The sequence below is a fragment of the Strix uralensis genome, chromosome Z, assembly GCF_047716275.1.
Source record: "Strix uralensis isolate ZFMK-TIS-50842 chromosome Z, bStrUra1, whole genome shotgun sequence".
NCBI classification, from domain to species: Eukaryota; Metazoa; Chordata; class Aves; order Strigiformes; family Strigidae; genus Strix; species Strix uralensis.
In genome coordinates, this window is record NC_134012.1 from 27,917,351 (window position 1) to 27,931,963 (window position 14,613).

General features: G+C 34.6%; 1 protein-coding gene across 12 annotated transcripts in view; it reads right to left on the reverse strand.

Annotated features, from left to right (window-relative positions):
• The window catches only part of FCHO2 (FCH and mu domain containing endocytic adaptor 2), a 99,022-nt gene that overhangs the window by 39,511 nt on the left and 44,898 nt on the right, over nucleotides 1-14,613 (reverse strand). For all 12 annotated transcript variants that reach the window (XR_012627229.1, XR_012627227.1, XM_074857103.1 and 9 more), the window contains 2 exons: nucleotides 5,625-5,669; nucleotides 3,763-3,835 (listed from right to left, as the gene is read on the reverse strand). Coding sequence is in view for 10 of the 12 variants with exons in the window: in XM_074857103.1 (XP_074713204.1) it covers nucleotides 3,763-3,835; nucleotides 5,625-5,669 (118 nt within the window). In the remaining 2 variants the exon portion in view is untranslated. The remainder of the gene's footprint in view (nucleotides 1-3,762; nucleotides 3,836-5,624; nucleotides 5,670-14,613) is intronic.

Sequence of the window (14,613 nt, forward strand, 5' to 3'; positions counted from 1 at the left end):
TCTTTTAGAATTTCATTCTTAGTTCGTGTTTGCTAAGCACAGTTGCAGTCAAGCACCAGCAGATGTTGCAAAATCAAGAATACCCTCCTAATAAGCACTTAAAAAACCCAAATAGTTGTCAGCAGAAAGGCAGTGATTGCAAGCACATTTTTCACAAGTGTTATATTTTTCCACTATAACTTTGATTTAAGCAGTAGTATTTAAAAAAAATGAATGACACTGATTCTCTCTGATGTCTGCAAAAAGCAGAAGCAGTTACATTTACAGAATGTGGGAATACTTGAGTAGAGTACAAGTCCTCTCTAATTTGCATCCTGACAAATAAAACTGTAAGTGCCAGTGTAACTGAACAACAGTGTTTTTATATAATCAAACTGAACATCCTAAACATGCACTTATAGAAAAAAGAGGGGAAAAAATCAAATTTATTGCAATCTAAATCATCTTCTTTAGAAGGCTAAATGGGTCAAATGTAAAAACTATAGTGTCTATAAAAACAGGTACAAAAACCTGCTAATGTGGAAACATTAATATGAAATTTAGTACAGCCTGTTAAGGAATTGACAGTGAGATGAAGGATGCCATCTCGAAAGGCCTCACACAAAAGAAAACATATGTGGCCAAGTTTCTAATTGACTTACATTTTATCTCCCTCTGCTGGCTAAACTGAATTCATAGCAATAGAAAGAGCTATTTTAAAAGCTATTTTACAGCTTGAAAAGACAAAGCATTAGGCTTCTCTCAGAAGATACAACAATCAGATTTTCTGACATGAGGTTTTAAAAAGCGTACTCAAACAAGACAGATTGAAGTCCATAAAAGTTAAGAAATGTGAAAGCTGTGAAGCAAACTACAATGAAAGTAGTTCAGCCCATAATGAAGATCTTAAAAATTAGTGAGCTAGCTAATAGTTGTCAAAAAGTAATGTCAGATCTAGTATCATTCAGAGGAGCCCTAACAGTACCTTCTAGGATCTGTTCTCAAGATACAAAGGAAAACTCAATAGTTTGCAAGTGCTGGTGAATTGAAAAATGATGACATTGGGTTTTAGACAGATGTGCTTTTACATCACTAGATATATGATCTTTCTTTTAAGACTAAAGAAATAGGTCGTGCTTCTAGTGTAAGGTAACATTTCAGCAAATGGGGATTCTGTAAGGAAATTTAAGGATTGTAGATGAAAACTAAAACAACCAAATCATGCAAAGCAGTGGGCAGAAAAAGTAGTAAAATCCTTGACTAACCTGTATAACATTATGTAATAGAATACCCTGTGTATGGTATTTCCCTGTGTAACACTGTTACTAGACACAACATCCAGCTTAGGTGTCAACACTTTAAAAACTGTATTGATAAACTGAAAAGCCTATAAACCATCAGAGTTTTTCTAGATGTGGAAAGCCTGCCCTACACAAACTAAAAAAGCTTACAGCCTAATTTAATAAGAAATTAAGAAAGGACTTAACCTCTATGTGCAAAAAAGTTTCTGATGATACAGAGTTTTATCATGTATAGCCTATAACAGGATCATCAGCTGAAGATTAAATCAGACAAAATTTAGACTAGCAATAAGATTTTTTTAAGAGATCATAAATAACTATCAGAATATTTTACTTAAATACATAATGAATCCTTTGTTATTTATTTGTGATGTTCTTGTTAATTTAGAAGTTATGAATTAATGCAAGAATCTCTGTAAAAGCCTATGGCATGTGTTACATATGAGGTCAGTGTCATGCCGTCATGCTTGCTTCTTTCCGATCTCAGAATCTATTCACTTTTGTATTGTGTGTAAATATAGAAACAAATAAAATAAATCAAATTTCAGTCCAACTTGTTGAAAGCAAGGCAAATTCTTTTCCCATTTCAGAATAGCTGAGCTGATTTATATTTTCTGATGACATCATTGTGCCATGAAAACTAAAATTTTTTCTAGAAACAGAAACTAGTATCTTTCAATGTTAAATAAAATGTCTTTGGGAAAAAAGCAGCTTTTAGAAAAGTATTCAGATACTACAATGGATAAGCATACAAAGGTAGAAAGCGTTTCACACAGTATAGAAGCCAGTTTTCAGCCCTCAGTGCCTAAGAAAATTTTTCTGTTACAGGTGAAACAAATACATGATCTCTGAGTAAGGATACATTGAGTCATACACCTGGGAAGAGTTAATTTGGAGGTTCCAGACCTTTGCTGGGGCCAGATTACATTTCATCATCTACCAAAGAATAGATGGAAGAAGATGCGTGGTTTGCAAGGAGGCTTATAACATACATGACATGAGATTAGCTTGAGTAATAACTCATGTGGTGGCAAAATAATTATTTTGTTGGACAAGAAAAGCTGACAGCTACAGAATTCAATCATACAACAGTACTCAATACTATCAAAATCACTACTCTGCAATTAAATAAATTCAAGACACAAAAGGCAAATGACTGAACATACTTTTTTCTTGCTATTTGATTCTGCAACAGTTTTGCATCACACAAAAAAAAAGTGTAGTATCTGGAAATAACTTTCCAGAGAGAATGGATTACTTTTTAAAAGGGCACCAAAATTGTTTAAAACACAAATATCATCAAATATTGATAACATTTTAACTTAATTATTTTAAACTAAACCTTCATCAGAAAAAAATAATTATTTGTAAAAAAATAGTACTCTCAGATTACTGTTGACCAAAATCACACTATATACAACACCTCTCTCACCATTTACTCCAGCTTAATAAAGTACAGAAGAGAGGGTGCAGGAAAGACTAAATCACAGAAAGAACAGAAATACAGAGGAATGACTTAAAAAAACACCACCTTATAGCTCTAAAGGCATCATGACAGAGAGAAGAAAAAGCATGGTTTAGAAGTATATCACTATTAAAATGAAACACCAGAAGAAAAATAGCTATAAGGTACTTTGTATGTGCAAATAATTAGCACCTGCAGTTCTTAGGTCATTAATTTTTCAGCATTATATTAAAAGCTAAGGCTGGTAAAATATTTTTTTGAAGTGATTTTAAAGTATGTACGTAGATGTCGCCTCTCAGAATATTTCTATATGGCTAAGTTTGTCAAACTGTAAGTTATTTTCTGTTAAATCAAATACTTCTATTGAGAAAACACATCTAGATAGTATGAAAAAAAATACACTGGAATATAGTGACCATAACTACTATGTAGACTGCAACCAATCCTTTTATTCAAACTCACTTTCTGGGGAGTTTTAACTCCTGGGAGATAGAGCACATGCAATGGAGAAGGCAAATGGTATAGCTGGGACATCAGTCATGAGTTAGAAAGATGGACTTTCAGAAATGAGTGTGTACATGATGTACTGAAAAAAATATTCAAATATTTTTCTGACCTTCGATACACAAACAGTTTTTCTAATAAAAGAGAAACTGAAGCTTCAATTTTGCAAACATAGGCATCCAGTACTTTTTCTATATACAAAGCTATTATTTCATTAGGAGTAGACATGAGAATTACATTATCTACAATGTTCAAATGTTGAACAAGGGAGAACTACTTACATATGCACAGGAAACAATGAAACATGAGTACACTACTCTGAATATGTTTATGTTACTTCCTTAAAATCCTTAGTTATAAAAATCATAAATAGCTGTGATGTTTTGATACTCACAGAATTCCTCTAAACTTCTGTTATAAACCTATTCTTTTGTTAAAAATCAGCTAATATTTATCCCCATACTTTCACTAGTTTTCATACAAGACAAAGCTTCAAGATGCAAATATACTTACACAGATTCAGTATCTTTTTCTTTTTTCATTATTCCTGATAAACCAAAAGGCTTCCTCTTCCGTGGTTTCATTCCTATGGAACAAACTCTTTTCATTTAAAGATCAAAGAGGTAAGTATGTATTAGCAATGTAAAACATGGTTGCTTACCAATGTCAATACATTTTAAATGCTGTCACAAGTGATACAAAAATATAACAGTGGAGATAGGTATAGAGCCAAACTCAGGGAACATTATTCCAATTTGTTGTTAAATAATATACCAATCAAAAAATTAAATTAAAATATGGTTCAACACATTAATAACGTAAGTCCTTATAAAACTGCTTTGCATTGTATACCTAACTCTTTAAGTTGGGTATGCAGCCTGTGACTTTTTTAAATAGGAAATGGATGTACTGCCAGTTTGGAGGAAATGGACTCTGGTCACAGAAACTCATCAGGAGCTATTGCTCCAGTCAGTCCTGAATAGCCAATGCACTTGGATCAGAAACTGAACCCTGCCTCTCCCAGCTACTGCAGTTCAACATCCTATTGTTATTGTCCTGCATATAGCTGCAAGCCCCTGTCTCTCCTAAGAAGTAGGATCTTGGTCCTGTAAAAAAAAGAGAATGTCTCTTGGCTCTCCAGCTGATGCTGATTTCATGATTTCCCAGTGCTGTAGCCAACTCTAAGGCTGGCTGTCCCTGAGTCTGGAACCATTCCTCCCCTCTGTTGTTTCTTCCCCATTTTTAACACCGGATACATACAGCTATAGTACAGGAAAAAGTTTGCTTTTGTAACTGTTTAATGTACTAAAATACATTTAAATATTCCATCAGACTTGCTGTCACATCTGCTTCTCTCCCCAGTTTTTGTTGATGTAGATTGCCAAACAAAATGACTAAGTGCAAGCATCTGATCCAACCAGTCTACAATTTCGTTTTGATGTATGATACTACTGACAGCATGCTTTTGAGCAAAATGGTGGAAATAATTTGATTTCCAAAATTTAACAACTGTCAATTCAAGCACATCATTAAAAAAATCACTATATTCCCCTTTACAGAAATACATTATACAGCACATAATGACTCTCTCCACTCTTAGAAATTTTCAGGTTTAAATAACTCAAAACTTCTCAAATCAGGTAACTCTAAACTCTAAACTCAGCCATATCTTATATTTCAATAGAGACAGTATTTGCTCCAAAATTATTTTTAAATATTAGTCTGGGCTTTATTTTCTTTCTGTGCCTTATGCTGCTCAAAACAATGACAAATGGAGTATGAGAGTAGTTTCTGAACATGGATCTCTCTGCTTCAGTCAAAAAAGATTTTAAGTCTCAGCTGCAATCTTGGCAACTTAAAAGTTGTCAGCTGCTATAGCTATACTGTCAACTCCTCTGTCTCAAAAGTAAATACATAGCTTATGCAAATAAAGCAGTTCTTAACCACTTAAAATAGTCCCCTAAGCAAAATAAGCTGCTCCAACAAAGAAAGGCTTTGAGACCACAACACTGCATTAGACTTGGTATAACTAATATGGTAACAATAGAAAAAGCCTGGGCCATGTTTTGACACTTGTAAATTAAGTTATAACACAGTCATCAGTGAACCAAATCCAAACCTCTGCAAAGACAGCATCTTAGCCAAAGTATATTTATAAAAAACATTAAAATTCTCTGAGCTTTGTTCATCAGGCTTATAGAGTATCATTGGTCTTACTTACACTGAAGTTTGTTTCTCAAAAGGAAAACCACTTTTTAGTCTACTGGAGTACTTTTGAAGTTATAGAGATTCACACACTGAATACTCTTTACTCTGCAGTTTAAGGTCCTTATCCACACCATTTTTAGGTAAATAACTATGCTACAAGAACTCACCTTCAACTGCACTGGATGTGTTACATTCTTCAAATTCAATAGGACCTTAAAGAAACGACAATGAAGATAAACATTAGGTCAAATTTAATCTAAGATATTTTAACAACTATTAATATTTCCTGAAAATACTAGATAATCGAATTATAAATTTAGGTGGTAACTGAAAAGCACAATTACCCTGCCAACCGTCAAACAGATTGTAAAATCATACATGTACAACGGATCATTAAATGTTTTCACTCTTTCACCCCGAAAAATTAAAACACTAGTGCACATTGTCTAAATACAATTCAGTTGCCTATGTTATTACACCCACATGAAATATCTCTAATTGGTGTCCTCTTCTCATTCAAAATTGCATCTATAATATAGCACCAGTGTAAAGTTTTCAGTTTATCTTCTTTAATGAACAAGAGCTATATAAAGAAAAATAAAAAAGGAAAAAAGCACAGCTACAGCCCTAATTTTGAGATTCACACTTTTGTTAACTCTATATTGTTAGTTCTGATTCTTCTTCATAGCTAATGACCTAGACAGTTAAAAGTGGCATGCAGAATCTTAAACACAGCAATAAAGAAGATAAAAAACTTTAAAAAAATCATTAAGACTAAACAGGACAAAAATGCAGAGAACACTAGTTAAGTGCTGTATCCAAATAAACTCATTATTATGGCTGTCCATTACAGTTGACACAAGGTATCAGTCAATTGTTATTGCAAAGTGAAGTCCTAACCCTTATTCCTGGAATCTGGCCAGGTCTAGAATTTATTTTACCCCACTATGAGCCATTTTTGGGGAACAAACATGCAGAAAAAATAATGATTTTCCTGCTCAGGGAATGGCAGAATCATACCAGCACTCCCACAAGTACAAAGAAACCAGCACATGCAGGCAGGCACCATTACCTTCAGCCCACACTAAGAATGAGCCCTTTGGCCCTTGTTTGAAACACTAGCTTGCAACTGAGTCCACAGAATCTAAACCAAAGTTTAGCATGCTAGCAGGGGGACACAGGGGTTATTACTTACCTTTCTGTAATAATTTTGAGGGAGTGCACACAAGTTTATATATAGGCGCATTACAGATAGAGGGGAAGAAAAACCAATTCACAATTTTATACTCAAAGGCAGCCAAAATCCACCCCGCCCCCCCACTTATGCAACTATGTCAAGTGAGAGTAAAATCTTGAAAATTTTAATTAAAACCAACTAGAAGTAAAGCAATCGTGGAAACCTCAAATACAGAAACTGCTTTCACTCCTGCCCCAAAACACACCTGCTAGTAAGCACTCTGATTTATTTATCTTTATTATGAAGTTATGATTATTTGTGAGCATCCACCATAAAACCATGAGCTGTGCAATTTTCAGGGTATTTTCACATGAAACAAAAGGTGTACTTGAAAGCATTTTCCAGAATTTTCACTTGTAGTCTATTCAAAATGAATGTGTTATACTCTTAGTCTTAAAAATAGATAGCTGATATAAACTATCTCAAGTACAAGAAACAGAGACTACAAGCTTCAGTTTGATTTTAAACAGTACACCATAGCAAATCATTGTGCTGCAATTAGATGCCACAATGAAAGTAAAAAATAATTTAGCTGTGAATTAGCATTGTAAATTACACAACTGGGATTAATTTTTATTTGAATCATGCCATTAAGTACCTCAAACGGTTGTATTTGTAATGTAACCCCCAGTATGTAAATTTAACTCTTGCAGTGCAAAAATGTGTTCAACTCAGCATAAATGCTACATTTTGATAGCATTTCTCAAAACTGCAAATGAAAAAATTTATGCTTATGTCAAACAAATAGAAAGACAATTGAGAAGCTGACAATGTAACTCAACACTCAACGATGTTAAGTGAATTGAATTATTTTAGACATATTAGATAAAATCTAACAGATTTTCTTTGAAATCTTGCAGACTTCTAATGATTTTTTTTAGGAAAAAGTGTGCTCAAAGTAATGACTTGTATTTATTGTAATTAAGACTGAGTCTGCAAAATTTTCCCTGCCAGTAAAAAAAAGATCTGAATGCTTATAAAACTAGTAGCAGGATGAGAATCTGCAACTACAGCCCATCAATATCCTATTTATAATTGTTTGGCCTTCAAATGAAGCTTCTGAGAACAGAATATCAAAATGGCAATCTTAACTGCCCTTTAAATTTTATTATTAAATAAAATTATTAAATAATTTCAAATGGAAGTCTAATTATTCAATATAAGAAGACAAAATACAAATTCCTAACAGCTCTCTCATTCTACTAAATGTTGTAAATACATAGGCATTTTAAGCTGGTCTTCCAATCCCTTCTCCTTTGCTTTCCACTAAATTCACAGTAAACCAAAGTCAGCACACTCCACAAATCAGCAAATCAGGGTATCTCACAAAACAAAACCCAGCAAAAAAGTCCAGAAAAATGGATTTAGAGAAGTGTAGATGTCTACATCCCCACTGTAATTTCATCAACATTTTGTTTTTGGAATTTAAACTCTATTGTTCAAAATATATTGAGCAAGAAATTCAGAAAAATACTATAAAACATAGAAGCTGAAGAACAAATCCATTACTTCTTCAGCACTACAGTTCAGACAATACATTTTTCATCACTTTGCTAAGGATTCAACTACTTCTGTTTCTTGCTTCTATACATATTCTCATTTGGCCAGGAAAAAGAAAAAAAAAATAAACCAACAAAAGCCAAATTAACCAGAAACACTCATCCCCAAAACAAAAACAGAAGGAAAAAACCTGTGAACAACAGCAAATTAAACATATTTTCAGAGAAAAACAATACTCAAACTTGTTTGGACACCATCTTTTTCTTTACCCTTTCCAGCTATTAAGACTTCTCCCAGTCTTTTAAGACTTTTACACTAATGATTACAATAAATATTCAAGGCTTAAGTAAAACTTATCCTTATTTCAGATCAGTATCTTTAACTTTCACTTCTAACATAAGCAGAAAGCAAAAATTTTCTTTAATAACACATTCAAGTTCCTATACTTTTTCTATTACACTTGCCTTACACTTGTCTTTGAAGGTGAGTTTTTTTACAGCTTGATAAACATTTTATTTGAAGAGACAAACATCCATGCTTAGTACAGAAACGCACAGATACGGAGGTCAGATTAGCATTTTCAATTAGATTTAACAAAAGCTGGTTTACCCCCTAAAAAATTCACTTCACTCTTGCAACAATGTATTATTGTTTCATAAGGAAGACTATAAAATGCAATCTGAAAAAACCTCAGTTACTGAAAAATTGCCTAGGATACTAACGAGAAGGAAGCTGCACAAAAAATTTCAGTAAGCAGGTCCCACTTCCACTAAGGTCTATAAAGTTAACTTGGAAATTTTAAATACACTTTCTTCTTAATGATACCTATTAGCTTATTTTATGTTTCACCAAAATGGGCAGAGTTATCATTAGAGTCCCTTCTCCCCACATGCTCTTTTCCCTTCCCCTGTATCTACTAGCTGCTTTACTGCAGGAAAGATAAATAACAATCATGAAAACAGCATTTTCTTACAAGTAACTGTGTGAATAAGTTACAATTAGAAAGCATCTTTTGATCCTAACTTACTTTTCCTACTTGACTCAAATTTCTACAGCACCCTTCATCCTTTGGAATCTCAGAAGTTCAAGACACCAGTGGGTGTCCCTAGTGAATCCACAAACATTGAAAAATTAAGTTCAGCTTTTTCCTCCAAAGTCCAAAGATGTTTGCTGGTTTTGTAAAATTTGTATTTAACCCAACCCTACTAATATAACACATGTTGCATTACTTGCTTGCAGAAAAGGCAAATTCATATATTTTTCCCTTTTGAGCAGAGTAGAGTTAAACTTGTAACAGTTTTAAATTTTCTTAGTTTTGTTCTGTAACTTGAGATTTCCCATCAGTTCTGCTTCCTATATGCCTGCTATAAAGAGTACCATGTTTTGCCTAGGGAATAGTATTTTTAAACCAAAATAACATTACAGAAATAGACATTTTCTGTGGCGCTCTATGGTGAATCAATTTAGAAAACAGGATAGCTGCGATGAGCTTTTGGTAGCCCACGTAACAGCTGGAGTCTCCTGTGGGCAGATGTCTTTGTGCCCAAAGAGGTAATAATACTGTAGTCAGCCAGAAGTGTGTACTGTGACCACATCATCTACTGCTAGAACCAGCTGCAGTCTCCTAGCCAGCCAAAAGCCTTAGGCACACATATTCCTATGGGAGCACAGCATCAATAAGGAATTCAGATGGTTTCTTCAAGAAGTTCTGCTGCACTGTCCACTGTACTTGTGTATATGGAAACAAAGTCATCTGCACTATCACTGCAAAAAAACCTCAGAAAGCTTTCTTCTCTGAGCCACCATACATCTATCTTTCTGATTCCTGATTCCTTAGTCATTAGATAGTATAGTCAAAAACACCCAGTGGGTTGCCATTAATGCAGATTGGCAGACTGGTGTAATATGTAGATGCAAGTCAAAGCATGCAAACACATGTGCTGGTATCACAATAACTTCTGTAACAGCTACATAAAAATTTTAAGGTGGATGCACTACTACTCTATGAGACAGAAAAGTTTTCTTAATAGACTTGTGCCCAATGATTGAAGTATAGACAAAGCCTTAACATGGATTTCACCTCAAAATCTGGAATATTATAATGGCCAAAATTTCTGAAGCAAGTACACAGACTCACTGTCCATTGCAACATCCAAAGAAAGAAAAGCTGTTGTTTCACATTTAAGAAGTATTGGTGATGCTGGGGACTGAAGTCATTCCCTGAAGCAGTCTCTAGAGTCCCTGACACACGGTAGCCCAACGCACCAAAAAAGATCATCTAGATGTTGCCATACTGCAGTAAAGATGATAACAATGATATTCTGCAGTACTATAGTCAAAACATTGAGATTTCCTTTGTTCTTTTCCTCATAACAAGACAACAATGTGAATTGAGGAGGAAGCCTATTCTCAAGCATTCGTATGAACACAAAATAAAACCAAATACTAGAACTAAAGCAGCACTGAAAAAATAAAAAATACATTTTAAGACACTTAGAGTAAGTAAAAAGTTATAGCTGAGATCTAGTCCAGTCACTGCAAAAGCCTCTGAATTAATGTTCTGTTGGGTTAAGCATGGACAGTTTCAGGCTCAAGACAACTTTTTTTACACTCCAATCTGCCTGTTGTTACATTGATTCATAGAACAGCAACCATGACTTGAGGATCTCAAATATCTGTACATAGGCTTGAAAGTATTTGTTACTGTACACACAGAGACAGAAAAAAATAATAGAGTGCATAAATGAAGGTTAGCCTTTATAACAGAAAGAGATATGAGTATCTAGGGGGATTTCAGTCACTTAAGGATATATACCTAGCTATCAGGATGCTAGTCAGAATTTAGTATTCTACAAAGGGAGCACGCATCAAAAAATCAGTAAGCTCCTCTAATTGTATGTAAACATTCCCACCAAGCGTCATCTTAAAGCATTTTCCAAGGCAAGCTGGTGCAGCTCACAGCATTCTACCAGCCAGGACAGATATGGACACGAAGAAAAGACAAATGGATGATGGTTTTATAGACACATGGAAGCAGACAGCTGCTATTTCACAAAAGACTGAAGCAAATAAATCAGGAGTGGGTCAGTTCTTAGGCTCTTGAAAACGAGGAAGTTTTTGTTTGCTAGAGCAGAAAAGGGAAAAGGTAATTTGAATAAATGGAAATTTTTTATTTTAATCTAACATCTTACAGTAAGTGACACTGGCATAAATTAAGCACCAGTGAGTTTACAGCTTGGGATGCATCTCCTAAACTGTTCAGAAAATACATGTACTTTTTTTCTTGTTACAAGAGGCATGTGAGTATGTGGGCTTTCATGACACTAACAGGCAAAGTGGATAGCTAGCAATAGGGAGGTACTGACCTTATTCAAAGATGAAGAAAATGTAATTGCACTGTAAATTGTAATACAGTATCTACAACATATTTAGCCCACCTCTGTGGGAACAGTATTTTTAGAGTATACACAAGGCAGCAACAGAAGAGAGTTTATAAATGACAAGCTTACACTTGTTACTTAATTTATCTACGAAGTGACACTAATTATCTTGAAGACAGACAAGTTTGTTGTCAACTGCCTTGAAAAGAGGTACAAAACCTATCTCCACAAAATCTCTTACATAAAACCTCTGTGAGGGAGACATTGGAAGAATGTTTTGCTAAGGTCAAAACAATAAAATAATTAGCACTTTCCTCAATACAGGGGGAAAAAAAACTGTTACTGTTTGGATTCTTAAACAAACAAGGCAAATACAAAAGCTAACTACTATTACTAGGAAGGAAAACATAATATTATGTCATACCCTGAAAAAGAGCCCCCAGTAAGTATATCAATGAACTGGAAAATCCTGCGGAGCTAAAAAGGTAAACAAATCAAGAAGTCAACAAATCAACTAAAAACTGCTTTACATTTGCATCTGCTTTTGCAAACTGTCTCCTTTCTTGTTTAGGAGGGGTATGCATGACAGAAAGAAACGTTATCCTACCCAAGCATATATTTTTATTAATTACATTTAATTTTCAATAACTGGAAATGGACATTCAAAAAAAAAATCTGCCCTTCCCCGCATCCTGAGGAATCAGTTTACACACATGCATGCACGCATATAAATATTAACATATCTGTTTCAAGAAAAAGCTTTTAGAAAAACTCCATAAATCTGTACTTGTAGTTACAAATACAATAACAAACCATATTCTTGTTTTCGATAAAAACAAAAGTTTGTCTCTTTGAGTGTAAATCATGCATGAAAGGAGGACAATTTTTTTTAAACCGCATATGCTTCACATGCTGCTTCAAATGGCAAAGCTTTGCGTGCCTGGCTCAGTGCCAGTTGACAGCTCAGCTGGATATCAATGCACATTCTGACCCCCCTTGCAGCGTGTCACTTCTGAATTGTTTCCGCAGTAGAAAGTTTATTCAACCTCTCTCTCAAATTCAGTGGACCGACCATCATTCTCCTATTTAATCATAGCAGAACAGGATATTTTTCTGACAGCACTAAAGCCAAACAGCAATTCCTAATGAACAGCTTGATACAAGTGGAATTTCGACTGTTTTAGCCTCAATTAATTCTGCTGTCAAAACAAATGACTGCTTTTAGTGTTTAGATGTCAAGCTGCATCACAAAGGTCAATTCTGTATGTACACAAACATATACGCAATCTTTTTCTTGCTATCATCTGATCCTGTGACATGTTTATCAAAAAATTTCAAGCTTTCAAATTTAGAAGCCAGGAAGCTAAAATGTATTTTCTCAACTTTACTCATTCTAACACTAACTTCTCATTCTTATTGCCTGTCTAAAAAACACAAATGATTTTATAAAAAGATATGAAGAATTTTATTTTTCTCCAGAAAAGGACTTTGTATTCTAGATTTTAAAAAAGAAGAAAGAAAAACAAATTCAGGCATAGCTTATTTGTAGGAATGCAGACTAAAGATGAATGGCTGTTACCATCTTTGAGGTAAATAACATTTTTGTGATATATATATCATGCTAGTACCAGACTGCTGCAAGCAAACGTTAGCTTACAGATTCAGTCAGCTCTACTTTGCCAAAAAGAGGATAAGGGACAGAAAATACAACTGGCCTGTTAAAAGGCCAATCTGAGGGAAAATATTGAAATAATACTGGTAAAACTGTATCCTTTAATCTAATTCTACAAATGCACAGTTTCACTACAGTAATCACTGAATTTCTGACTACTCTGCTACATCTTCAGGACTATGTATCAGGCTAGCTGATATATAGCCTCTGGAGATGCTTAAGATTGACTGAATCCTCCGTTTTTTCAAAATTCATGTTGAAAAAAGAAAACTACAGCATGGTGATAGTACTCCTTTTGAAAAATAAAAGACAGAGGTGATAGTGGCAGCCTAACTACAATTATCAGTAGCAACATATGTGGCACTTCCAAGGAAAGTCTTTTTTTAGATGAAGAAATTAACATACAAGGAGAGCATCTATTAAACAAGCAATCAATTCTAACCCTGCACTCAGTTCACCAGATCAAAGGAAACATTATTCATCTCAGGCTCTTTTGGTACTGTGGGTACAAGCTTCATGAATACAGCAAGCACACTACTCTCAAGAGGCAGTATTTCCATGTGGCTTACAGAGCAAAAACAAAGCAGAAAAGGATCATAATCTGAGTAGCTTTAGAATAATTATCAATTAAGATGCTTATCAGCAGCAAGATTTTTTTTCACCTAAACTAAAAAGGTGGCAAACATCTTCAGTTACAAAGAAAATATTTCTTATTGCTCAGATAAGACAAGAATTTTCAACAAGAGTGATTAAACACATATCCATATCCGAGGCAACCTTTCAAGTCAGAGATCCAACCAGACTGCAACACCTGATTACGACAACAAACACTGGAAGTTACAGGCACAATTTACCAAAGCATGAGGCCTATGAGCAGCAAAATTAATGTCAGCTAAGACACCTGTTGTGGTTTAAATGCGGCTGGCAGCCAAATACCATGCAATCTGCAGAATGCTATATTCCCTGAGTCCCATCCTCCACACCACTTCCAGCCCCTTTTCTCATCCTCTTCTACTCTCCTCCTGATTTATACTTCAACTCCACCCTGTATTTCCTTTCTGGCTGCATAAAGAACTGGATGTGAGATGTGGCTGGTTTTGAACTATCCACAGGCTAAATGGCTGACCAACATACACACATACACACGCACACTCAGCTGTCTGCTGACTCTCCAAATGAGTAACTTGCAACATTACAACTGCCTATCCCTCAACATAGCATGACTAGTTTGAGTCCTTCTTCTCTACTCGACTCCTCATTTTTATAAAGTCTTTGAAACTTCTACTTTTCCATCAAATTGTGTGGGGAAAAATACTAAGAAGCAGCAAAACTGCATATGCTTAGTCTATAAATGTAAATATCTGTAA